Source organism: Rissa tridactyla, chromosome 2 (genome assembly GCF_028500815.1).
Source record: "Rissa tridactyla isolate bRisTri1 chromosome 2, bRisTri1.patW.cur.20221130, whole genome shotgun sequence".
Lineage (NCBI taxonomy): Eukaryota > Metazoa > Chordata > Aves > Charadriiformes > Laridae > Rissa > Rissa tridactyla.
The window spans coordinates 52,143,372-52,170,031 of NC_071467.1; the positions used below are offsets into that span (position 1 = coordinate 52,143,372).

At 36.6% G+C, this 26,660-nt stretch overlaps 1 protein-coding gene across 6 annotated transcripts in view; it reads right to left on the reverse strand.

The window, feature by feature from the left end:
- The window catches only part of MIB1 (MIB E3 ubiquitin protein ligase 1), an 84,821-nt gene that overhangs the window by 46,267 nt on the left and 11,894 nt on the right, over positions 1-26,660 (reverse strand). For all 6 annotated transcript variants that reach the window (XR_008465124.1, XM_054193403.1, XM_054193401.1 and 3 more), the window contains 9 exons: positions 24,595-24,724; positions 22,729-22,833; positions 14,902-14,968; positions 10,869-11,073; positions 9,058-9,241; positions 8,622-8,766; positions 7,314-7,447; positions 6,130-6,237; positions 2,152-2,349 (listed from right to left, as the gene is read on the reverse strand). Coding sequence is in view for 5 of the 6 variants with exons in the window: in XM_054193403.1 (XP_054049378.1) it covers positions 2,152-2,349; positions 6,130-6,237; positions 7,314-7,447; positions 8,622-8,766; positions 9,058-9,241; positions 10,869-11,073; positions 14,902-14,968; positions 22,729-22,833; positions 24,595-24,724 (1,276 nt within the window). In the remaining variant the exon portion in view is untranslated. The remainder of the gene's footprint in view (positions 1-2,151; positions 2,350-6,129; positions 6,238-7,313; positions 7,448-8,621; positions 8,767-9,057; positions 9,242-10,868; positions 11,074-14,901; positions 14,969-22,728; positions 22,834-24,594; positions 24,725-26,660) is intronic.

Below are 26,660 nucleotides of genomic sequence, written 5' to 3' on the forward strand. Positions count from 1 at the left end.
AGGAATAAGAGAAGAACAGCAACAAAAACTAACAACAGAGAGGAGACTAGTCAGGCAGAAGGAGGCAGGGAGTTTTGAGTAATGAACACTAAGATTGAGCCAGCAATTAATGATGTAAAGACAATACCAAAGAGACAGTGTGAAATAAAAGCATAAGCAGATCAAAACAAAATGCAGTCTAAGTAATAAACTTCGGCACATCTGTTGTTTTAACTGAAGCAGATCATTTTCCATGAAGCAAAGGCTAATGTCATATGTAACATTAAGCTTTTCAACTTGTTATGGATAATACCAGATTACATTACAGAAGGTACATGAAAATATTTCAGTGCATAATTGAACTAGCAAAGAACTTGTATTTTTAGCTTGACATTTTATTTTTCAAATATCCCAAATAAGGGAAAAATACTTTTTATTCCTAGAAGCATTTTGTACATTATTCAAAGATCCAAATGGTTGAACTGAAAAGGAATGCCCTAGACTAACAGTGAGAAAACATATCCATTTAAGCTTATTTGCTGTTATATAGGCAAACTTTTTAGATTTATGCTTTCAGTAAGATTCTAACACCATATAAGTCAGGAACTCTTTTGTCACTGACACTGACTCAACTGCAAACTGAATAACACAGGAACTGAACATTTTAACAATACACTAATATGAAAACAAATCTTTACAATCTTTACAGTGAGAATCAAAAACTGCCAGACAGAAAGTGCCAGAAAATGGAAACACTTGAACCAGCGTGAACCAGTTTGCCAAAACTAATTCATGCAGCTTTATTTGGTTTAATTGATCATATTTCTTGAATTTCCTGTTTACAGACTAACATATGTTTCTGTTTACACAGTGAATTGGCTTGAGTAGTAGAGTGCTGGCCAGTTAAATTCTAGTCATGCCTCAGTCTGACTCCCCTGTGCTCTCATCCACCAAATCAATCACCTGCTCACATTTGCACATCAGAGTTCCTCAGCACACACACAGGATCTGAGTGTTCATTATTTTCCATGACAATTATATTTTCCAGATGGAGTTTCATAGCACCATTCTACTGAATTTTTCAATCCAAACAGACTTCTATGAAGTCGGGCATGTCCACTTTGGCTACCCATATATTACAAGTCATTATATGATATATAGCGACCCTTCATTTGGCTCAATACATCAGACTCCTTATTATATCTACTACTCAACAAATACTAAACAGGGTCTGGAGGGATGTTAGCTGGCTAACAGCTTAACCTCAGCAAAAGTCAAGACAATAATACCTGTAAAGCCAAGTGGAAGCGGATAAATAAACAATCACTATATTCACTAATTTCAAGCAAGTTTGCTCATTGCTTGTTATGTGGATACACAGCTTCAAAAAAATCACTGATTATTGCTATGGCAAAACAAGGAGGTAAATGTGTTATTACTCCATATCTTGATTTGCCCGGGACATTAGAACTTTTTCTTTCTGTTCCAAACCTCTTCAAACTTAGACATTCTAATTTGTGTTCCTAATGCACTGCCTGCAGCTGCATTCAGCTCATGCAGAACGTGGATGCCTGCTTATTTGATAGCAGGTTTCTACTCTGCCTTCTCAACAGGAGGCTGCACTCATGTCACCACTTCCTCCACATTCATTATTATCCAAAACTCCCTGTGAAATTATGGTACTTGAGGCCCTAGGCACTAGGGCTTTTTAGATAAAAGGCTGAACATTTAAAAGAGAATCTGGCCAAATAGTTCTACCAATGATAGGTCAATTCTGAAAATAGGTTTCTTTTAACGAAGCATTCCACAGTATCATCAGCCAAAAAATGCAAAGCCGTAGCTTGCAGAAGGAGAAAACAGCTGTGGATTTGACAGAGGAGAAATTAATCTGGAGAGAAAGTTAACAATTACAGATAACTACAGTCTGTGAAAATACCAATTAACATCAACGGGCTAGAATAAATCAGGTGCTTATCTAGCTGTCAAGAAAACAAATAGATTTAATAGCATTTTTATTACAGCTGATCCCATGTTGGGGTAGAGGCTGGGACAGATAACTTCACAAGGTCTGTTCCTTTCAATCCCATTTTCTGTAATTCTTCTATCACCAACACACAGCAAATCATAAAATCTGGCAGCTAAATAGTGAATCTACATTAATATTTCCTTTACCTGGAGACTAGGATGGCAGCCAAAGTCCAGTAAAGTCTTCACAACTTGCAGATGACCTTTGTTGACAGCAATATGAAGTGGAGTCTGCCTGCGTTTGTTGCGAGCATTCAAATCTGCACTGCCTCGGTGCAAAACCTCTATCACAGCACCCTCGTCACCGAAGGCTGCATGATGGACAGCCCTGTCTCCATCTTTGTCCTGAAGTAGAAACGTTAATTTGAGCCTGTATAATTCCACATTTCCTTTGCATTTAAACACCAAGATTAATTTAAGCTCAACAATTATGCATATTTGATTTCTTTAAAGAGAAAGAAAAATTAGACAACCATGGTACAATTCAAATACCTCATTAAAATAATTGCTTAAACCACAGCAATAGAGGATGAAGAGTCTGTTTGTATACAAACATACATATTCTATGACACATGACATTCCATACCATATACAACTATTGCCCTGAATCTTTGTGTGATGTGTTCATCAGAAATTCAAATGGATTCGTTTGACTTTCTACTACAAAACAACCACTGTCAAAAAAAAGCAGCCACCCCACCACAAAACCAAAAGCCCACGAACAAAATCCAACTCCCAAACCCCCAAAAATGTTACACTCAGTAACCCAGGGTAACCCTTCCTGTAACCCAGGAAGTGTTACAGATTCCAAATCATAGCAATCAAGAGAACTGCCTTGTTCATACAATTACGCTAATATTTATTAGGGTTTATGCTGAAATTAGAAGTTCTGATTCTATGATGATGACTCACAGCATTAAAGCTCTCATTAAATTCAGTTTGTTTCAGTTTCATCCAGACTGAGAAGATATGAAAGTCACAAATTTGTCAGTTTGGATTATTTTAACATCCATAACAGTGGACCGTACTACATGAAACGTTTTCAAGTATTAATCAAGTGATTTCAACATTAACAACAGTACGCAAAAGCTAAAAGTAAAGTAGAGGATATATAAGAGGTTTCAATGAAATAACAACTTCCATAAACTAGTTTCTAACTAAGTTTTTGTGCACAGTGGAATATTACTATGTATTTGTAGGATTTAATTTTGACAATAGAGAAATTCTGAAAATTGTAAGAAGGAAATAAAACCATGACTGATCAAGGGTGCACTGGATGCACCCTTCTTCAAGTGCACCCTCTTGGGTAAGCTTTGTTTCTCTTATCAATTTGTTTCTCTTTCAGTAATATCTTTTGAAAGTAATTTCTATTATGTGTAACACATTTCTAATATATTTTACATCAATGCAAAAAATTAATAGTTCCTAGCATAAATTGTATTTGCACAATTACAAGATAACGAGACTAGTTACAGCATTTTAAAAAAATTGATGGAAGCAGACTTATCTGCTAATTATCAAACATATCTTTTTGGAAATATGAACATTGTTTTGAAGGTGGTCAAGGCACTAAACAGCAGCTTCAATAGCTTTTGAAACCAATAAATTGTTATGCCTTTGAAATCAACTCATGCTACAAAATTGTCTTCTAAGATGCAGGACTCCTTCTCAGTCTCATCTAATATAAACAGTCAAAAGCAGCCAAACCTTGCCCATTTGGAAGGGGAAAGGATCAGAAAGGGGAACTTCTGTGTATTTCTCATCTGGTTGTAAAGATCATTACGAGGTGAAACTTATCAAGATATTTACAGAGCACTTTGTTTCACAAGTATGCAGTAATTTGTCTTTTCATATTTGCAGTCTGCAAAGTACACTAAGATACTTACTGATGAAACCCCATATAATTTATTAAATATTTTACAGTTTTAACATATTCCGATTTTGAGACACAAACCCCTGATTTTATAAGGTCTTAGTGTATAGAATTCTTACTTTGAATGAGCAGAGGTCCAAGAAAGTGTCTCTCTCTTTTTAGCTCAGCATCAAAACAAATAACCTCAGAAGCTAAATCCCACTGTGTAGTTTTTACACAGTAGCACATGAACATACCTAGAAAAAGCTAGCAACTGATTAAGTATCTGTCCCAAGACTTATATTTAGATACAAATCTAAATATTTAGAAGCGCCATATTTCTATACACACCAACAATATAATGCTGTCAGTACTGTCAATACAGTAATTGATACCCATTAATTTCTGCAGACTAGCAGGCTACATATTTTTACTATGTAATACCTACATCAGTCTTTTTGAGCTCTGCCAGTAGGAAATTGTTTTCTGATTAAAGAGAGGCCACTTGTACTCTACGTTAAGCTCTCAGAGACATAAGCACAGAGGAGACAATATGAGGGCATCCTCAGGAAATGTCATGATAAACGTACATACCCCGCAGCAGTGACTGTAAGTGTAAATATATCCAACTTAGCTATAAAGCAGGCGAAGTAAGGATTTTTATCCATTGCTTCCATGCCACAGACCACAGCAGTGAAGTAAAAGAACTAAATTTTGCTCTCTGCTTAATGGGATGACTCTGCTGTGTCTTCACATCACTAATTTATAGACAGCTGACATTTTTTAAAGCCTGAAACATATAATCATTAATCTAATAATATTATATATACGATTAATATTATAATAATTAATGCAATTGTATAATTAAGCATGAATATAATCTTCACTTAAACTAACCAAAGTTACATGAAAAAGGCTTGAAAATTCAAATAAAATCCCTGAAAATATTTTTCATGGCAGTGTTACGATACTTCTAAAGCCTGAGCAAACATGAACTCTTAACAACTCTACCACTAGCTGATTACCAGATGTGTTATCTGGAAGCAGTGCTTCTGCTTCCCTCTCTAATGCTTCTGACCCTTCCCTATACCAGAGAAGTATCAGTTCACCACCTGATTAACACGGCAGCTTTGATCCCATAGTACAGATGAAAAGCAGCTTAGTCTAGTTTGTAACACTATATGCTATGTAGTGCAGTGAAAGCACTGCTTCTAAACTGAAGCTACTTCGTAGAAATCAGACCACAGCAAGTATGTACTGCATGAAATCTAAGCCATCTTTACCATTTAGCAGAAAACCTTTAAAAAGTAAGGGTGTATCTGTGAATATAAAAATAGTTTTAGTCCCAAGGATTACACCACCACTTCATTAACGTATTAATATATTATAACTTCAGTATACCAAATACAATACAAAGCTAAATGCCCAAGCATATAAAGTTATTTTTCCGTTATGCAAACAACGACTGGGCACACTATTAACTTCTAAGCATTCTACCAGGCTTTATTTTCCTAATAAGAGAAATTTGACAGATCCTTCTTGTGCCCCACAAAATGCGCAAAGCATTGCACTGCAATATCAGTGCAGTATCAGTGTGTTCTGTGTATGTATACAAGGCAAAATCATCTCAAAATACAAATATCACAGTATGCTGATAGATAATTTTCTCACAAACAATAATTCTAAAAAAACCTAAACAAAAGAAATCCTTCCATTTCAGGTGAAGTTAAAAAACAAAACAACCCAACCCTGAAAAACTGGAAGCAGAGTTGGCAGTTCCTATCCAAAGATACTGTCATTGCTTTCTGCTCAAACTTGCTTTAGTTAAGAATGGAAAAGCTTTCTCCTAACTGAACACTATATAAAAGAAGCATGGCAAGTATCTGAATTGGAGATGCAGCATCCAACATCATCTTTTTCTCCGAATGCCACAGGCAGGGTGCTAGCTCATTGCATTCTATTGTTGAAATGAAACAGAGGAAATAAGGAAGGGGCTTCATCCACTACAATCACATAATAGCTGACATAGCTAATACATTAGCATTATATTTCACTTAGAGGTGCTAAAGAACTGGATATTGACTCTTTGCAATTGTTAACATTGTACTGTTAGCAGGAGGCTAATTTGGGAACATAATCACAGTAAGAAAAGCAGTTTTTCACTCTCTCTGATATTTAAAAAGAAGGTGACTCCAATAGAATTGTTATTTCTCCACATAGCAAAGTTTAAAACTTAAGGACGCACAAAGCGTATTTTGAAGTATTTAGGTTACCTCTGCTTCTACATCCACATTCTGTTTCAGAAGCAACTTCAAAATGTCGACATGGCCATTCTGACTAGCGGCTTGCATAGCTGTGTGTCCAGCACATTGTCCATTCACCTGGAAGCATATTGATACTTTGAGATAAGCTGCAAGATACACACACATACCTATGAGACACTTTAGCAGTACACATGCAAGTGTACTAGAAAACTTAAAGTAACAGCACGTATATGAATGTATCAAACGAACAATTTTTAGACAGCTGCCTTCCTGGCACATGTAGATAATCTCCTAGGGCACCTCTATTTCATTTCTATAGCATTAGCTATAATGAAGGAAAGAAATCTGTTTCTTGATTATTTCAAACATTACGATCTTAACTATAGTTGATGAAAAACTTTCATCTTTGGGGTACTGTAAGGGCAAGGTTTTGAGAACAGGTCTCAGAATGATACCAGTCCTCTGCTTTACAGTATACTTAACTTAATTTTCTAATCTATGGCAACAACAGGAGTCAGTCTGAACAAAAAAAAATGTTTTGTATCATCTTGAGCTACAAATCAGTCCTCAGAACTGATAGAGTTTAGTCTCTTATCTGCAAGAATTACTACTGCTGTAATGAGAAAAACAGCTGATTGTTATTTTAAAACATGTTCCCTGAACCAAGTCCTATAATTCTTAACCATCTTCTTTTAGACTTTTCACTACTATGTGATTAGACCAGTTGGTAAAAGCAATCAGACAGACAGCAGATTAGATGATCTACCCTGTGAGTTAAAAAAAAACAAACACACACAAAAACACCAAAACAAATCCCACAACAGCAACAACAAATCCCCAAAAATCTACTGTCCTTCCTTCTACCCCTCAAAACAAAACAACTTGAAGACCCTTCACCAAATGCGAGAGTTTGGTTCTCTGCCCTGACTCTGGCAGACAGAGGCTAGAAGGTATGTTAATTCACAGCAGACAATAGAACACAAAATCTGTCCACTGAAAAAGGGTATAAAGCACTATTTTCACACACACCCCAACACATTTCATAGGACAACAAATGGGAGAAGAGACACTAGAATCAGCGGTGCTACTTCTACGCAGATGCATCACTGACTGGCAAGGAGTACATAAGACAGCTTCACTTCCTTTGGTATTACAAGTCCCCAGAACAGGTCCTCCCAAACCAGAACACTCACATCTACATCTGGTCTCTTTAGCAGGTCTTCCACTTTAGCAACATCTCCATTGGCAGCAGCTTTAACCAATTCTTCATTGAGATCTCCAGATTCTTGGGTTTCAAATAACTTCTTCAGTAGCTGGGATAACCTCTCTATAATTATTAAACAAAAGACAATTAAGATTACAGTTCTAATCACACAAGAACAGAAAAATAACAGCTAAATTTTACATGTTTCTAAAGGTATGTACATACTAATACATAAAACACCATAAAATGGCACCCTTAAGTTATTATTCAGCTCTAAGTGCTGCACTCCAATACCCTTTAGATGGTTGAGACTGTCACATCAAGCACTTCAAACCAAAGTTGACTGAATCCCAAATAGCTTGTCTAGCACAAAATATAGAAGGCTGGGAAGGAGGTAAAAACATGAATTTACATATTGATATAACAGGCTTTTTAGTCTTCTAGCTTAACTTAGGGTGTATCCTGTCCTCTGTAACTTGAAACACTAAGTCATATTACTCTTCTAGCTAGTTTTACGGCTACAGTGGCTTTATCTTTATTGCAGAAAACTCACCAGATCTCTGCCTCCCCAGGAAAAAGCCTAGAAAACTATGTAGAAAGATTTCTTGGCATTAAAGCAAGTATGTGAAGAGGAAAAAACAACTAGCTATGACCAAAAAGAGGAAAAACATTCTACTTCAATTGGTCTGTGAAACAGCCAACAGAACATAAAACACATTGGATAGTCTTTCTACCTCATTATTAACGAACGAGAGTGGATTCAACAGAACTGAAATGTGATTACATAGACAAAAAAATCCCACTGTAATTAGTCAAAGAATGTCTGACTAAATTTTAAGACAGAAATATTAAGGAAATAATATTACCCTGAGTAACTGCTTGCAACAGATTCCTCGGTTATGCTTGCTATCCCACACCACCTATTAAACACGGAGTCTGCTTGCTAAAGCCAGTGACACTCTCCTCATGCCTTAGTCCCTACTCCAATCTATTGTCCCTTCGAACCATTTAAATTTTAAAGCCCTTAGAGGAGGCTTCCAAAGACACACCTGCACTGTGGCCAAAGAGAACCCCAAATTAAATTTGGAGGTTTTGTACCTTATCAAGATAACAACAACCAACATCTCCGTACCAACTGCAAGCTTTTTCTTGCATCTTTAAGGCACAACATCAATCAGCGAAACCCCAAGTCTGAGTATTATTAACCTTGTATACAAACTATGTACTAGTACTTATTAATTTTTAATTAACACAAATACTTGCCATACATACATTACTGGTTATTCTTCAAACTTACCACCAGATGCATTACTTATAGCAGATCCTGCTGATGCCACCTTTGAGACAGCTGCTGGATTATACGTCCAAGACGTCCCACAAACCTCTACCTTTAAGTCACTGTCTGAATAGATCTGCTGGACCCGACCAACTTTACCTAAAGTCTGCATTAAAGAAAATGTCAAATGCAAATAAAAATAAAGATGAAATATTTAGAAATCTGAGTGTTATAAGCCACAAACTTTATGAAGTTAGTTGTTTAATAATACAGTCACTAATACCTTTAGCTACATTTCACCAGGCTAAGCAGATTACTACATCTGAGCAAGTATTATATCATGTTTGATGAAATATACTTTAATTTAAAAAAAATCCCTTTGACTCCCACAACCTCCAGGTATTATTACCAATCATAACTAGAAATATTATACAAATCCAAATATACAATTACTTACTGGAAGCATAGCTTCAGCCCACTCTCCATGACCTCTCTGAAGAAGCTTGATTCGCTCTAAGTCATAACATACTTGAACAAGGTCACCAACTTGAAATTGAGAGGTACCTCCTTCTGCACCTTGAGCAGCATCTCCACTTCGGACAACGTTGGCTTTGGTGAGAACAGCTGGATTAAACGTCCACCTAAGCAATGAATCATTTAAAGTATATTTTAAACATGCAAAGGGAAATACATGTTTAAAAATTATCTGTTGGAGAAGATTCTGCTTGTATGCCTACAAACTTTCTGCAATTAGATACTATGGCATATTCATTGCTAACCATTTTTTGCCCATACGCTTATCTGTGGCTCATTAGCTGAATATTTTCAGGGTAATCTTCAGAGATGTACATTTGTAAGGCAATGAAGAAATATCCTGCCTGAGAGGAAGCAAGCTGACAACAATATAGTAGTCCTGAAAGGAGATGACTCTACTTGAAAAGGGGAAGATCCAGCCTGTCTCACAGTGGCTCAGACTGTCAGGAAACAATAAGAGAAGAACACGGGATTTTGCCCCCTCCCTCCTAAGTCAAAAGCTGCAACATTCAGTTATAAGAATACTCTTCAATCAAATGGTTATCCTAGATACACCTCGATTTTTAACCAAACTATCCTAATTTGTACTATAAATTTTACTGTTTCAGAGGCATTTAGCTGGTTTTATGCAGAGTTATCTTCTAATATGCAATACGGCGATCTCTCCTTTACATACCATTTGGTCTGGGGTTGACTTTTTATCCGATCTAGTTGAGAAGCATCAGATAAATTCCATAAAGGGGAAAGTCATGGAAGAAACCACAAGATAAAGCAGCTCTACTCACTGGCTCTGCAGCCATGACTCTCAGAAGAAGAGCCACTTGCATCCCTTCAGCTTGTGTCAGCCAGGAAAACAGCTTTGTTTTGCGTTACTTTGCAATATTAATAAACAATATCTTGAGGAAAAGCCAGAATGAATAAGAATAATGCACTGTTAATCCTTCGTGGCCAAACTGGTCAGTCTCCAGATACAACCGAAATGGTATTACATTCATTAGCTGCTTTTTAAAGATAAGCCAAACACTTGAGAACAAGACAACACAAAACCATGCAGACGTATCAGCTCAGATCCAGCTGTAGAGCTGGGTTTGAATCCCGTTAGCATGGATGCAGGTCATCAAACTTCAAACCTAAACTGCTTGCAGGGAGTGGTTTTGGCAACAGCTTCCTCAACACTGCCAATTCTTGGCCCATATTTACATAAACTAACATCCCTTTGAATAACAAAGTATTAATATTATGTTAGCATTAACATGTTAATAAGAAAATGTTAATATAAAAATATTTAAAAATAAAAAATACAGATAATTCCAAGGTCACTCTATATTAGACAAGATCCCCAACATAAAGTCTGTCACCTGTCCTCTTAACCCATTTTCCTGAAAACCCACAATGCATTCTACCACCATTCCCCTTGAAACCTTGGGATGCCTTCTAATTAAAAAAAGGAATGACTGCTTAAAACACCGCATTTTGTAAAAAGATTGTCCAGAACGTCATTCAGTATTCTGGACTCAAATTTTCGCCTAGTGAGAGAGGCAACAAACCTCCTTTTCCTGCTAAAGCATCTTTAAAGGTTAAGTCCTCATTACACATTGCAGAAGGAATATAAAATTTTCAAGGAAATCTTAATAGACAAAAAAGGAGAACAGAAAGTTTTTGGCACCAAGTGATCACAACTGCTGAAGGCAAAGGAAGTTTGTGAGAATCAGTGATAAAGGCTGTATAACAAACCTGTTTCCACTTGGGTATTGTACTACAATGTCATGATCTTCATCAATGCCACAAACTGTTCCAGTTGTCGTTAAGGTTTCAAACATGCCATCAGTCCACCCTCCGTGACCATGCTGCAAAGACTGTACAATTTCCAAATCAAGGTCAATGTTTACAAGGTCACCAATTTGCAGACCACCAGGGTTTCTATTACCATTTTGCTCACCTGAAATGGAATAAGAAGAGAACACTCACACGATCACACTAATTTTCCAAGTAATGTTAAGAACAGATATTAATTTCTAAGACATAACTCTCAGTATCTCTGAAACTATAGGGGCTAAAAGGCAGTGAACAGGTAAAAAAAGAATTCTGAATCTCTGGCTATGGGACTGTGTGTTTCTTGCTGAACTTTCAAGGCAAATAACAATGACACTGGTAAATACTAAATACTTGTGACACTTCACTATGGCCTCTAACTGGGATAGTAACAGTGCTATTATACGGTGCTAGACATCTGGAAATATACAAAAACTCTGATAATTTTGAGAGTCATACACAGAGTGCCATCTATGCACACGTAACTTGAAAGATAAGCCCACAGAAAGTGGTTTTGAATTGGGTCAGTCCCTGAATGCGGAGAAAGCTCTGGCAAAAGATTATCTCGAAAATGAGCGATGATAAAAGTCTTTAACCTTGTCAGTGGGGAGATGACTACCAAAAAAAAAAAAAACCAACAAAAGAACACCACCACCAAAACCCCCTGCCATTTTTTGTGCAGAAAACCTTCTCTCAGGACGATATCTGCTTTCAAAAAGATGCCTCATATCAAAAAATCGTAAGGTGGAGGGAAATGGTACACATCCACACACATCAAGGTGTGTTAACTGATGAGAGAAGACACTTGTGGACCTGCTCGCTGCCAGAAGCAGAGGATGGTATCTGGTGCTGTCCAAGGAACAGTGAAGAGAGCAACAACTGCAGAACTTGTAGACCGAGTTCAACAGCAACATCAGTGGCAAAGACTGGGTGAGTAGAGTTCCTTTAGTAATATTGCTATCTCTAAGGGAGTTTGGGGGGTCCTCTTCCAAGCAAGAGTCAATGATGGAGAAAGGGTCCTCACATTGCAACAATAAGGAAATACAAAAATAGCCTGATAACCAGACACAAAAACATTCTTTGGACAGAGATTGATTCCAGAGCCCGAAATCCACATGAGACTGTTGGCTGGCAGCACTAGTTGCAGCACTAAAAGTCTTCAAAAGACCAAATGGCCAAGAAGAAACTCTGATACTACTGAAGAAGAAACACGTCCATGAACGGATGCTCATGTTCAACGGACTTTGACTTCTATGATCATCCAGTGACTTCTTTCTGTCCTGGCCTTAGTTTAAAGGACCAATAGATTGAACACTATTTTCAAACTGCACCCTTCACCTTTGCAACAAAACACACATAACATGGAAAACAGCCACTTCTGCAAAGAATAAAAAAATTAAGGAGTAATTCTTCAGAAAAGCTACTGATATGGAACTCAATAGATAGAAAACTTACAAACAGCAAACACCCCAGAGACATCCCTGATGACACAGGGAAGTCTAAGAAAGGAAGAGATATAAACCAGCAAAGAATTATAAAAGCATTAGTTGGAAGAAAAGATCTCTGGAGGTCATCTGGTCTGATATCCCACACAAAGCTGAACTAACATGCACCTGAGGTCAGCTGTGGATTCATCTGAGTCCTGAAAGCCCACAAGGACTGAGGTTGACAATCACTCTAAGTAACTTTTCCCAGTGCTACAATATGGAGTTGCAGGTATAACAAAGTTTCTTCAGTATCTGATCTGAACCTCCTGAGTCACACCTTAAGGTCACTACCATTTATTATCATGCCTTTTGTCACTACTGAAATTTTGGTGCCATCATTTTCAATCATCCTTCAAGTGGTTGTACGTGGATAGTAGATTACCTCTTAATCTCCTTCTTGCCAGACTAAACAAGCCCAGCTCCCCCTCCTTGCAAATCATGTCCTCTCAGTCTCTTAAGTAATTTAGCAGGCCACCATCAGATTTCTCAAAACTCGAGGGTGTGGGGGGAGAAGACAGACAGGTAGTGACACAGACAGGACACAGTATTCTAGACACAGCCCCATAACCATTGAGAAGAGGGGGATTCTGCTGCCCACGATCATCCTAATGTAGCCCATTACAAAATTTGCCTTATTTGCAATGATGGCACACTGCGCTCTCATTCAATTTGGTATTCACTGCAACACCCAGGTCTTCCCCAGTAAGGCTCCTCACTCAGGCATTCACAATTCCCAGTCTGGGAATTCCTGGCACAGAGGATAATTCCAACCAGAATGCAAAACTGCACTCCTGGTTGAACTCCATGAGGTCTCCACTCACCAAATTCTTCGCTTCCTCAAGGCTCTTTTGAATAAAGCTCTACTTTCAACCACACCCCTCTGCCAGCTTGCTATCACCTGCAATTGTCTGGGAGCGTATTTTGTCTCATCATCAAGGTCACTGATGTGGTACCGAACAAAATCAGTCCCAGTATTTTGCCCCAGCTGCATACTAGTCTGTAGTAATTAAGCCCCTGCTGGAGTATTATTCACACTCTACTTCAAATATTGCAAAGCTTCAAAAATAACTTTCTAGTTTTTAATGCAAACATACATTTAAATTCACAGCATGAATGCATCTGTGAACTACGTTCAGAAAACAAATAAAAGGGACAGATGTTCTAACAAAGGGTAAGACTGAGAAGATGGACGATAATGTCGTAAGAATGACGAAATGAGTTCATGCTCATCCATTAACAGCAACTTAATATAGTGGAGAGAGAAGAATTTTAACAAAGAATAGTCTCCTACTATCTTTAGTGATTAATATTCATGTATTCAAATACGGTATCACCCTAAAAGTAAGCTACATGGAGAAAACAGACTTGTACTTTCACAGCAAGAACCAAAATGAATAAGGGGCACGCATAAGAACCTAAGTTTACCTATGTAATAAAGAACCAGTATTACTATTTCTCTATTTTTATTCATGTCAGAATAAAATGACAAAATTAATTTTAAGTACAGAAGCAAGATACAACGATCAGGGTGCCTTGGTTTTTTACTTTCAAACAATACATCTACTTGACAGTAAATATTTAAGTGACTTCTTCGACAACTGGGTTTTTTCGTTTTGATTTTTTAAACAGAACAGACCTTTACTGTTTCCACCTTTTCATCAGTGCTGTCAATAAAAGAATAGTGTCTGCAGGCCATACTTCAAGTACTTGTGCAACAAATTAGATTAAGACTAGTAAATAGAGTTCTCATCGCTTTAGGAAAGCCAGTACTATCAGGTAAGGTTTTATGTATTGAAGTATAACAAGAAACTTGAGAAGAAAAGCAGAATTTTCTGCAGTGTCTAGTTTTATGACCATGTGTTTTGCCAAGGAAATACACATTAATAATTAAGAAATTTGTGTTCAATAACCTATAAAATTTATCCCAACTTGCCCATACTTCAAAAACCAACACACCTGGCTATTAATTTTTATAATACACTCTGCACATATCTACAGCCCAGCCAAGACACTAGATGAGTAAATCAGTGCAATAGCTGATATGGAAAACCTCAACCAAGATTTCACAACATATACTAGTATTAGTATAAAATAACAGGTTAAGTTATACATTCGAATTACTCCTCTTTATGGCCATATACATCTTACTTCATTGACCATCTCTGAATATTTAAGACAGTCTTATAAGACTGCACAGTTACGTTTGGCTCTTAAAAAATAATAGTGCACAAGACATGTGACTCTACTACTTAATCAACACTTAACAGCTCCCTTGCCATCCACTTGGCACACTGATACCAAATACGTTTAGAAAAGCGTTACAATTTATTAATCATGCATAGAAATGTTACCATTTACATTTCACTATTAAGGACAGCCCTTTTAGGTGACATCTAAAAAGGAAAGAGAAATCCAGACCAGGTATAATTAACACACATCAAGATAAATTTACTTTATCTTCAACTCACCTAACACAGGACAATGGTCCCTGTAGAAAGAGCCTCCTTTTGCATCTTGGACACATTTCAGGTCAGACTACAGAGAGAGATTGAAACAGCTTTAGTCCTCACTGACTGAGTCTCCAGGTTAACGTCACTGAAACTAGAACTTAAATACACTCAATTGAGAAAGACTGAAAATTATGTGTACAAAAAACCATGCCCCATGAATTCATTACTAATGCATATAATCTCAAATATTTTTCAATCCATCAACCTTGACGTTCTCAAGATTTTAATAACCTTCACCAATAAAAAAAGGCTATAAAGTGTTGACATTTTTAACTCAAATAAATGTATTAAAATAACACAAAGCTCCTTTGCATTGTTCTATAAAGTTATCTTTCCTTTTAAAAAAAGTGTGTGAACACAAGGAGGGAAAGAAAAAAAGAATTATCTGCAGACAGTGCTCAAAGCCACAGCCTTTCCTGTACCAATCATTTAATGCCTGCCAGTGCCGTCCCCTCTTCCCAGCCCTTTTTGACAGATACATGTTTAGCTTGGAGAAGAAAATCTGGCACACAAATTCTTCAAAATTAAGAATTTCCAATTAAGAATATACAGAAGACAAGGATATTACTTAAAAAAAACAAAACACAGAACACTACGTTGAGCTAAACATGATCTTTTTAAAGTTCTAAAGACTCTATTTCATATTATCTGAGGAACAGAAGTTTCAAGTATGATAACCAGCTCCTATTCATAAAGCCAGCAGAGTTCCTATCATTCTCCTGCCCTCTGTTTTTTTCCCCTGTGCAACTCTTAAAGCCAAACGGCTACCATCTGCCATTGCTCCTTATGGAACAATTCTCACTAAACAAAGGGCATTTTGTGCGCATGATTAGTTGGGAAGGAGGTAGGAAGCTGTTTGCAAAATGGGTCAGAACATTCTATGGGATGGGGGAGGAAACAGAGGACAGGTAGCGGTTATGATATAACCAACCAGAACTACACAAATACTTTAACAATTATTTTTCGGCACACCCAAGATTTATTGTCAGACTGTGCTCCTGTAAAAGGATTAAAATGAAAACTCTCAAGTCTTCCAAATCATCAAGGCACTGACAAACACACTACTACCCTCAGCGACCTCTAACTCCAGAAACAATACAGAATTCAGCGTATATCCTCATCTATGAATAATGTACCACCTCATTTGGAAAAAGTGATGAAAACAGATGAAAATAATGAGATTTAGCCGCTCTTCAAATCCTAGAAGAAATGAGAGGAGTTTTGTTCAGCCCAGCAGCAGCAGGCCTGCGACAGAGTGCTGCCACCCGGTGGGCAGGTGCTGGCTTTAACTCAGCCGAAGACAAAAGGGGCTGTGCTGAGCACCCCAGATGGCAAGCTCATTCATTCATTCCACCAGACCAACGGAGATTTAATGTGCCCCGGAGCACGCGGGTCTCACCCACTGAATACAAACTCTTCGTGTCACGCAACAACCAGCTGTCTGTGCAGGAGTCAAGAAGGGCTGTAACGCACAAGAGCTGTTTTCACATCCTTCAGAGCATTAAGAATAGAGCGCGGGAGGGTCCTGATCGGTTCTCCTCCCAGACAGGCAAAATCTGAGTGAAAGATCGCTTGCGTTACAGCAGGTGTTAACATACAGAGCAGACTGATGGCTAAAAGCTAGCAGAGGAAATAAAATATTCAGTAAAAGGCTAATTACTATCTTGAAGCAGAAATTTTTAGGAAGCAGGTTAAGATACCTTAAATTTTACAAGGAAAAGACACAAATCTACACGATTGCTCTCTCTTTTTTTTTTTTTTTTTTTTTTTTTACCCTGCCTGTACCATGCCCTACACATAGTTTTATTTCTGGAATATAATGATATACTTGGTTGTAAAACTAAGTGGTAGCTTGATGTTGAACCTCAGCTTCACATCTGTCTTCATTTCACTTACATGGTGAAGTCAACGTTAGATCACTAAGGAGTAAAACAAGAGTCTGATCTAAGCATCATAGAAAAGCATTTACATAAGCCTTCACCAAAAAACCGAGGACTCAAAACGTACACAAAGGTGGAGCACTTGACAGAGATTAAGGCAGTAAGAAACTAACTCATATATATTGTATGTAAAGCAAAGAGTTCCTTCAGCAATTTGGCACATAACATTACTAACAAAAGTAACATCAACGTGACAAAGGCCTGCAAACGTCTTAAAAAAACATGATCAAACCCAAAAAAGATCCTTGAGTTTTAAGACAGGAAACTGTACTTAGTCGTACTTCAGTAAGCAACTATAATGCTACTTTAGCACCCAGCTACAATATTTATCAGAAAAGGAAACCAAGCTTTCTTCTGTCCAAGTAGTTTAAGTTAAAAAAAAAAAAAATAGAAAAAAAATCAGGGGTAGTGTTAAGCTCCCGGTCACCCTCCCCTGGGGACCACGGGGCAAGAGGCCCCCGTAGTGAGGGGAGAGCACAAAGACTCCCCAAAGCCCAGCCACACCAGGCTGCCAGCGCATCCCTGCTGCCAGCTCTGCTGTACCGCACGTCTGAGGACCCCACACGGCTTTTCACAAGTCTTATGAGTCTCCCAGAGTCTTGAAAAGGAACTGAAATACCAGATCGTTTGGAGATGAGACGTACAATTGCAAAAGCGAATGCATCAAAACACAAGGGATGTTAAAATGCAAGTTTCAGACTCACAGTGACACGGTGCACAGAAAAAGTAGTAACAACTGTGAGGCTGGGTGAAAATACATGGTGGAGACAAATGTGTAAAGATGAAAACAGAACATAAGCTTTTACACACTAACCTGATGGAGAAATTATCCAATGAACCCTGATGAGGATTCTTTCAAGAAAAAGAAAAACAAGCTAGAGATTTTTGTGGAATTTATGTATAGAGAAGAGATGGAAGCCCCAGTTAAGCTGGAAATTATGAAAATTCAAGGAACACCACAAGCACAAAACATTGCGCAGTGCGACTTCTGAGATCAGTAGTAACAGCTGATGCACATGAGCAGTGGGTAATAATGGTTTTTGCCTACAGTGGAGAACTCTGGCCTTCTAGCATCTGCCCTCTGACTTGCTGAAAAACTCTTTGCATTCCAGCTGTATGTGACTGTATGTTACATAAAGATCACGATCTGCTGAGACAAACGGGAAACACAGAAGACATAACAGTTTACTTTGACTTGCCATCCAATTATACCATTGAAAAAACAGCAGCAATTTCGTCATCATAAAAACTTCAGGGAATGAAAAAAAAAGTACATTACAGCAATGTCAGCAGTGTTGGCAGATGGTGTAGAAGCGCCACCATCCCTGGCCTTGAAGTGGAAAACAATGCTGAAGGAGCAGCTGCCTACTGGAATAACTATTAAGATATTCCAATCAATATGGAATGCCATCCATCAAAACCAGGGAGGGGAGTCTACAGACTTGATAAGACTAGGTGTGCTGCTAAGAAAAGGAATGCTTGATCCAGAGATGCACTGCAACAGCAACTAACATCAGCAATAAATACCAGGAGATAAATGCTCTCAGAGACATACCAGCAGGAATGGTGCCACAGCTGCAGGTGTTTGAGGTGCAATTAATACACCCTTCAAAGGTCATTTTAAGTCTTTAAACTCACAACAGCTTTTGTCAAGGAAATAAGCCCTTACAGGGCAAATGGAGGAAGTTCCATGCGTACTGCTTTGTCACCTGATTAAGACAACAAGGGGCTGGATAAATCCTTAAATTTTAGCTAAAGCTTTGTAAGAAATGCTGCATTTCAAATTTAATGAACTCAAATCATGTTCAGTTCCAAGAAGCTGAGAAAAGTGCAAGCAATAAAAGGAGGAAGTAGAAGGTGGTAGAGAAAGTGACTGAAATGATAAAGACATGCAAGGTATAAAAAACAGTAACGATTAGAGGTGTAAAGTATAAAAACAACAGCAACAGCCTCTTACAGGAAAAAAAAAAAATCAGTCTTCAGGCAAACCCCGAGCGAGATGTTCAGTGAAATGAAATGCCCTTACTGTCTATTAATTATAAGCACGTATAAAAACTTTCCATGTGTAACTTTTTTTTTTTAAAGGAGGATCACTTTAAAGTCTTCCTTTGCAGGTGGAATACTGTAAATAACAAAATTAGAAAAGGATCAGTAAGTACACTTCTGCTTAACAGAAATATGTTTCTAAGCAACTCTGTTACAGAGAGAAGACAAACTTGGCTTGGTTGAGACTACAGGAGAAATGTAGAGAAATAAGACTAAATAAACAAGAAGCAAAACAAAGTCTGCTGACAAATGCAAATAAATGCACAAGGTACACAGAAATATCTCCTTCCTCTCTGGATTCCAAATAATTAACCACCAACTTTGGCTACACTGTGAGTAATGTAATAAAAAGCACCTGCTTCACATGTAAAGGTGGTCAAAAATTAATGTTTCTGTGTTTTAAATCAGTTTTGATCAGCACCTAGAAGCAAAAGAAGGACACTAAACAAACAACAAAATAATGAAAATTCTTGTTGCTCCTTCCTAAACCCCTCAGTTTCAACATACTGGGGACAAGATAAAGTACTAAAGAGTTGAAGATCTGACTTATATTACAGATCTGACAACTGAAACTGCACCAGAAAGCATATTTCTATATATTTTATAACACTCACCTGCAATGCCTAGTATGCCAAGACATTTACTTTGTTTTTATTAAAAACAAAAATAATGGTGTTAATAAGAAATTCTTAAAATCCTCTAAAGTAATTTCAAGGATTATCTTTAACGGTAACCCAAATAAATGCTGATGAACAGATATTAGGTATCAATCAGGATAAGAAAGTTTAAAGTAACATCAAAAACACAAGGGCAAGGAATCTTCTCAATTTCCCTTATGTGCTGAACTATTCAGAATTCGTGGAAAAAAGTACACAAACCCAGATGGCTCACAGATTACTGAGACAATGACTGATGATAACTACAGTAACTTCTTTCATAAGCTACACAGATGAAAGGAAGATCCTCCATAATGAAAAACAAGAGGAGGTTAATCACAGAAAAAAAAAAAGGCAAGAGTGAAGAAGTATGGTAGCACCAAACCGATTCCTAAATAATTAAACTGATTTAGGGCACTCCTGCTGACGGAACTATTTTCTTTAGTTTTTATAGCAAAATCATTCTATTAATAAGTAGTAGAATATAATGATTATTGAAAACCACTGGAAGTTACCAGCTTTACATCCTCAGCTGTGCGATACGAAGAAATAAAAACTGGAAACAAGTCTAAAAAGCTCAATCACATTTTTCTCCTTAACTAATTCCACATGGTGTATCTTTTTATTACAAAAGGCTATGTTCAGACATTTCTAAAGCAGGTAATATAGTTAACAGCTCGGTCTGGCTCTAGAATCTGAATACATATAGATGGAAAACGCAAGCAGTGTCAATCATATTAGCCAACAGTACTTTATTTCTACTATGGATGTAGGAAACATTATTCAAAATCTAACAGTATCATAAAAACAGATTTCAGTTTGGGAATTTGTGGCAGCAGAAACTCCCATATTTAAACACCAGGCTTCACAAAGAAAGGCAAGATGCACACCTTCATATGGAAACACAGCAACAGCAAACTCAAATAAAAACTCTAAGGATCTGACTACAAATAAATGCAAGTTTTCAGCCAGCACCTGCTGTCCTACTAGCCAATCCTCATCTCTCCCAAGGAAAAGCTGGCAGGCCAGATAGATTAATTTTGAACACCAGATGCAGCCTGTCAGCTATCAAACAAGCAACCCCGACTTACAATAATAAGCTGTGTTTCTTTAATCAGCTTCATTTGCGTCTGAGTCAAGTGTTATTCATTTGCAAGCAGAGGTCTCTTCCCAGCTGTATTTATATGGGCACACACTCTGAGTATTGCTGATTCCACATTCTCTGGACATTCTTATCCAGTTTCTAAGTCCTAAGACAAGTTTTCCCCACATTTACACGAACTTTCTGACAGTCTATTAGTCAGCTGTACATAACAGCACAGAAATTGCAGCAAATAACTGTAATGAATTGTACACTTAGCAAGCAATTAATCAGTTATAAAATCAAGCTTTACATTCAAATGACTATTTGTCACAGATATCCAAGAATCTATTTCATCTGAAGTGAAAATTACATTTGATCAGAGTATCTGACAGATAAAATTATTGTAGGAATGGATTGCAATCAGGTAAGCAATACATATAAAGCCTCACATTATCTTTTTTATATATATGTATGTACATACATTATTTACATATTATCCGATATACTTAAAACTTATACATATATGTAGTTTCACAAACATCAACAGCTTTTTGTTGTTAATTAAGTGACTGACCAAATATTTCTATTGGTACAAATCTTGTGGGAAGGGTCACCCTTATGCATACAAATTTACAGTTGCAGTAGTTAATCAAGCATTCTAGAAACAATTAACACTTCCTTACGCAGCAACAGTTTGACCACAGAATATAGCTGATTTACAAATAATAAATACATTTTTATTTTAAGGGGAATAATTATTTCAGAAGAGAACACAACTTATCTTAAATTATTTTTTTCTCAGGCCGGAAGGAATCTTTAATGATTTCACAGCACTCCTACTATGCAGTGCGCAAATTTTAACATAGTAACTGAAATCACAATAAAAAAATCAGTTGATCTGTACCTCTTTGTATCTAGATTTTGTAATTGTGCTCCTTTTCTGCTCATCACAATCAAATATAAGGGGGAAGATACCAACCATTGGTTTAATAATATTATGTTACATAATGCTATATGTAACTTTCTCTCCCTTGTGCCAGTATATAAACAATTTTCTTTAGGACTGGGGGAGACCATGAAGGACATAATTCAATACTGACTTATATTTTGTTCTTAGCATCCTCATGCATGAGAAAAGCTGAGCTGCACTAAAGATGTTTACTCTTTTTAAACCTGACAATAGAATATGTATTTAATGCAAAAGTGGTATTTAGTATTTATTTTTATTATAAAAATAATATGTATTTCAAGTGAGGCTCTAAGGCAAAATATTGTACTCTCAAAAATAGTAGACTAGTCATTGGTTTACATTTTATTACTGATACACATCTGACAATGTTAAGTTAACATGGTTTTTCTCTGCAGTAGCAAACAAAAAATCATGCAAAGAAAATGCTAATTAAGATGTTATAAGCAGTTGATAATCAAAGTAACCTTTCCCTGACCCACATTAGGATAAGAAAACCCAGCAACAGAAGGCACTTAGGCTAGAGTCTGACCCATTTTCTCTCTAAAGCTGTAGAAGCTAGGAAGTGAAAAAGAAAATTTTAGTGCTAAAGCAAATTAAGGTTGTAACTTAATTCAATACCTTTCCGTTGACAAAAAAGTTGCTCTCAAGAATATTCTGAGTGTTGCCAGTAATTTAAAAACTGCAAATCTTACAGTAATCACACCAAAATTTGAAGTGAACTGAAGAGTTTGGGAGTTAAAGAAATAGGGTCTTTAAGAAGTTCATTACTAAGCTTCTTTTTCTTTTCTGAATTTTAATTTAAGGACAATAGTAGCACAGCAAGATAATCCTGTATGCAGTGTAAATATTTACTGTATTCAGGCAGGAACCAGCCCTTCACTTTACATTATTCACGTTTTATAAATTCCCAGATCAGATTTTCTTACTAATACATATGCATGATCCATACAGCTGTATTCACAATGATCTGACTAATAGCACGCAAACTGACAAAGGATATTATAAAAGCAGGATAATAAAGCACAACAAGTTATTCTTGCCACCCCTCCCCCACCATGCATTTTACCCTTTGTGTTCTTTTATACTTACCATGCCCTCAAAGCCAACTCTGTAAAGGTTTTTAGCACCATTGTCCCAAAGAACATATGCTGCGCTATGTGGACTCGACGCACTCCAGTCTTGGATTTCAGTTACCTATTCAGTTTCAAAAATAAGAAAGTTGCTTCTAGAACAAAGACTGAGAAGCACAATTTGAATTTAAAACCTTATTCATCTCTTCAGAATAATTCAGGATACAGCAGTTCTACCAAATTTAGTAAAATTTATTCTGAAGCTGTGTTCTGTTTGATACAAGTGTTCCCTAGGTGTCTTACTAAGATGGCAGCCTGAATATATACTTTGCAGGCCTATTTTTCTTTTCTATATTTGGTAGGTAATCTAACTACATAAGTAAAGAAGAAAATCTGAACTGTAAAAATTTACTTTATGATGCTTTAATATGTTCTTACTAGAAGCAGGATTTAACTAAGATGAAAACTATTTTAATTGCTTCAATTTGTCTGGTTTAACCTGCGTTAGTCTGGTGGCAGTGCACTGTATTAGGAGACAGTTTTATTTCCAGAGCCATTCTGTTTAACAACAGTACAAAAAAAGGAGAGTGAAAAGGACTTTCTGAAATCATGAGGCCATGCACCAAACTCTGAAAACACTTCCATTATTCAAAAAAAAAAAAAATAATTTCCAGAACTTGTCTTCATTCTTGTTTGTATTTATATAAAGGCTGTTTCTGCTATCTACCATCTGCTTTTCCTTCTTAAGAACATTTACATGCATTTATACATATTTTCAGCTTGCAAATAATCCCACTAATTCAAGTTTAATACATAAGGCAGATAATGCAGGATACGACTCTTATTTTGCAAAGTTTCAGAGATTTCAGAATATCTTGCCAAATTCATAGCAAGGGGTAAATACTGCATCTGAATATCCCTTGCTTTAAGTTATTTAAATCTATTATTTCCTCTCAATGAAATCCAAAATAAAATCCCCAAAACTCCTAAAGCTTCCATAAATGTGTAGGATATAAAATAGGCTAAACATCTTACTCAAGAACTTCTCAAATTCTTTTAAATGCTGCTTAAGTGTACTAAAAATAAATGCAACAAAAAACACCAGTTCACCAAGATATAAGGGGATCCAGTTCTTCTTCTAGAGCATCTTATATTTGGTGATAAAAGTCATAGTATATTTTACACTCCCTGCTGTATGTTCATACTTAAAACAAACCTTCATTAGTTCTCAAGGTAAATGTAAGTTGTAGACAGAAAATTTGCAAAGGTTATGATTAGCAACATACCTTTCCATGCAATCTTCAATAAATCCAAATATTATTTTTATACAGCTATATCAAAACCACTCATATAATATCCTAAGGCGGTAATATAATCCAACACTTGCGAAGTTTTAACATTCAAACTGGAAAAGTCCCTATAATTATTAGGGTGAAAGCACTGAAAACCAGGAGCAAGAGAAACACAAGTGTGCTGACCCGCAAGCAAGAAGACTACAGAATGCAGTGATGACCAGAAAGGGCTATTCTTGAGCGCTCTGGTTTTATATCAGCTCTCTAGTAATGCTGAAATATGCCCAAGATCTTAATGTCTTTACAAGCCCGTCTTAAACTGAACAACCAAGACAAAAATTTAGTAGTTTTAAAAATTTTGCTGCTGGTATTGTAAAAAAATATAAATTTCATTTTAAAAGAACTAGTCATAGTGCACATCCCTTCCTCTTTCTAAATGCTTAAGCACTACAGAATAAGAATAAAAAGTGTCCAGCAAACTAGAACAGTAACTTCTATGATGATATTTTTACTCTACAATTAGAAAGGCTATGGAGGTCATTACATGAGCATGCAGAAATGCATCTTCTTATTTAAGCCAGTTTTATTTTTACCTTTCCTCTACGCCCATTGCCACCATCTTGATCTTCCCATTGCCAGTCAACTCCTCGCACCACTCTGGCACCTGCAAAGATTCCTCTTGCTGTAATTTTCTTTGATTTACGGCGAGACTCCAACAATACCCTGAAGTTATTAAAAGAAGAACCCACAAACGTCAAGATAATAACAAAAGCCCAAAATGAATCTTTGGGAATAGGCAGGAAAAAAATCGTCTTGAAACAAAACCAACCCCACAAATGCAGATTTCGGTGCATGAATCACATCCATTCAATTCTCAACTTGAAGAGCAGCCCACGAGATAAAAAACCTAAGCTCTTCCTAAACCTGATTTATTGTGTGTTTTTAATTCTAATGATAATTTCTTCTCTGAACTTCCTACTACCAGCAATAATCTTATAACCACTTACGTATAGGTCTGTACTCATATTATTAAAGTCATTAAAGAAACATAAAGAGTCATATAAACAATATATTTGTTCTTCTCTTAGATGCACCGTAGGCCAATATTACTGTCCCACAGTTGTCCTGCCATTTTTATTCAGAATCATGCTATAAAGTATGTGAGCTACAAGTCTTTCCCCTCCATGTCTCAGTTTATTTTCTACATAATTCTTACAGTATATCCTGGCAAATCTAACTCAATATATCAGCATCCATTTTTTCCAGTCATAATAAGTTACTTTTCTAAAGCAAACCTCTTTTTTCCCTCTGACTCCAACAGAAGTAGATAAGTCCAAACAGAATAGTTCATGCTATTAACTTAGAAATAGAGACAGAGAGACAAACATTTTCCTGCTTTTTCAATAATCCCAAAAGCCACCAGTTTGCATGCAACCAGATTTCTTACTTCATGCCAGGAAAATGTTGCCAGACAAAAGTATTTTTTAGCTGAAATTCTGACTGTTTCCTGACCTCTTCAGGAACTATATCACCCTCCTGCCAAACTTTTAACATCCAGCAGATGGCAGACAAGGAAAAAGTTAAACTGTTGTAACCAATGCAAAGAGCACATGAAAATATTAGCCATTTTTATCTGAGTAACATAAGAGTAATAGAAATCACAAAGATATGTTGTTTATAGCAGCATTTTAGAAAGATCTCAACACCTACCAAACTGAGATAAAAACCAGCATATTTTGGTATGCTGCCCATATGATATCCCAGACTCAAGAATAAAACCGAGCTTAATGCTTTCCTTCATTCAAACGTCCTTAGATGCCCCTTGCTATTTTTCCTATGAGATATCCCTCAAATTCAATAGCACTGCTTTGCCCTTTCCTCCTCCCTCAAACACTAAACTTTAACCAATTTTCCTCAGCTAAGCTTGATCCAGTAGGAACAGCTCCTTGGCAAATGGAGCTGCCTTCTAGATAAGAGCTGCAAAACAGAGCTCAATGAGAGTAAACAAATATAGGGAGAAAGTGACAAGATGCAAAAGATTTCCTGAAATTCTATACATTGCATACAATCTATCTCCAAAACTAAAATTTATGCTTTATACACCAGAACAGAAGACCACTTAAAACTACAAAGGAAACTTCAGCTGAAAAAGAAAAAAAAAAGTCTAGCAAGCATTCTCAAAAGCAATGAGATTTTTTTTTTTAAAAAAAAGAAATAAACAGAAAACAGATTTGTATTTTGTTACCTATTTTCTATTAATTACACTAAGCCAGCACCTTCTGCTCTTGGATTCAACTTCTAAGTCTTGTTCTGCATTAGAACACCAAAACTGAGACACTAAGCTTACGATATTTACTTGGTACCTAGATCTACTGGCACAAATCTCAAAAAAACAGAAGTTACTTTTTGATTAAGCCACTGACCTGGCCCAAAGTTAAACTTCAAGACAAACGTTAGAAAAAATAAACACAGACCCTACAAGCCATGATACAAAAATTGAGTTTGCATGTTCCAACCACTTCCCTTAACTATAAATGCACTGATAAAAGTACATTACTGAATTACAACATATTTGTAAACCTTACTTCTCCATGAAGAGGAAATAAATGTTGTCTTACACACATCACATTTAACTGAGTATCACATCTAACAAAAAAAG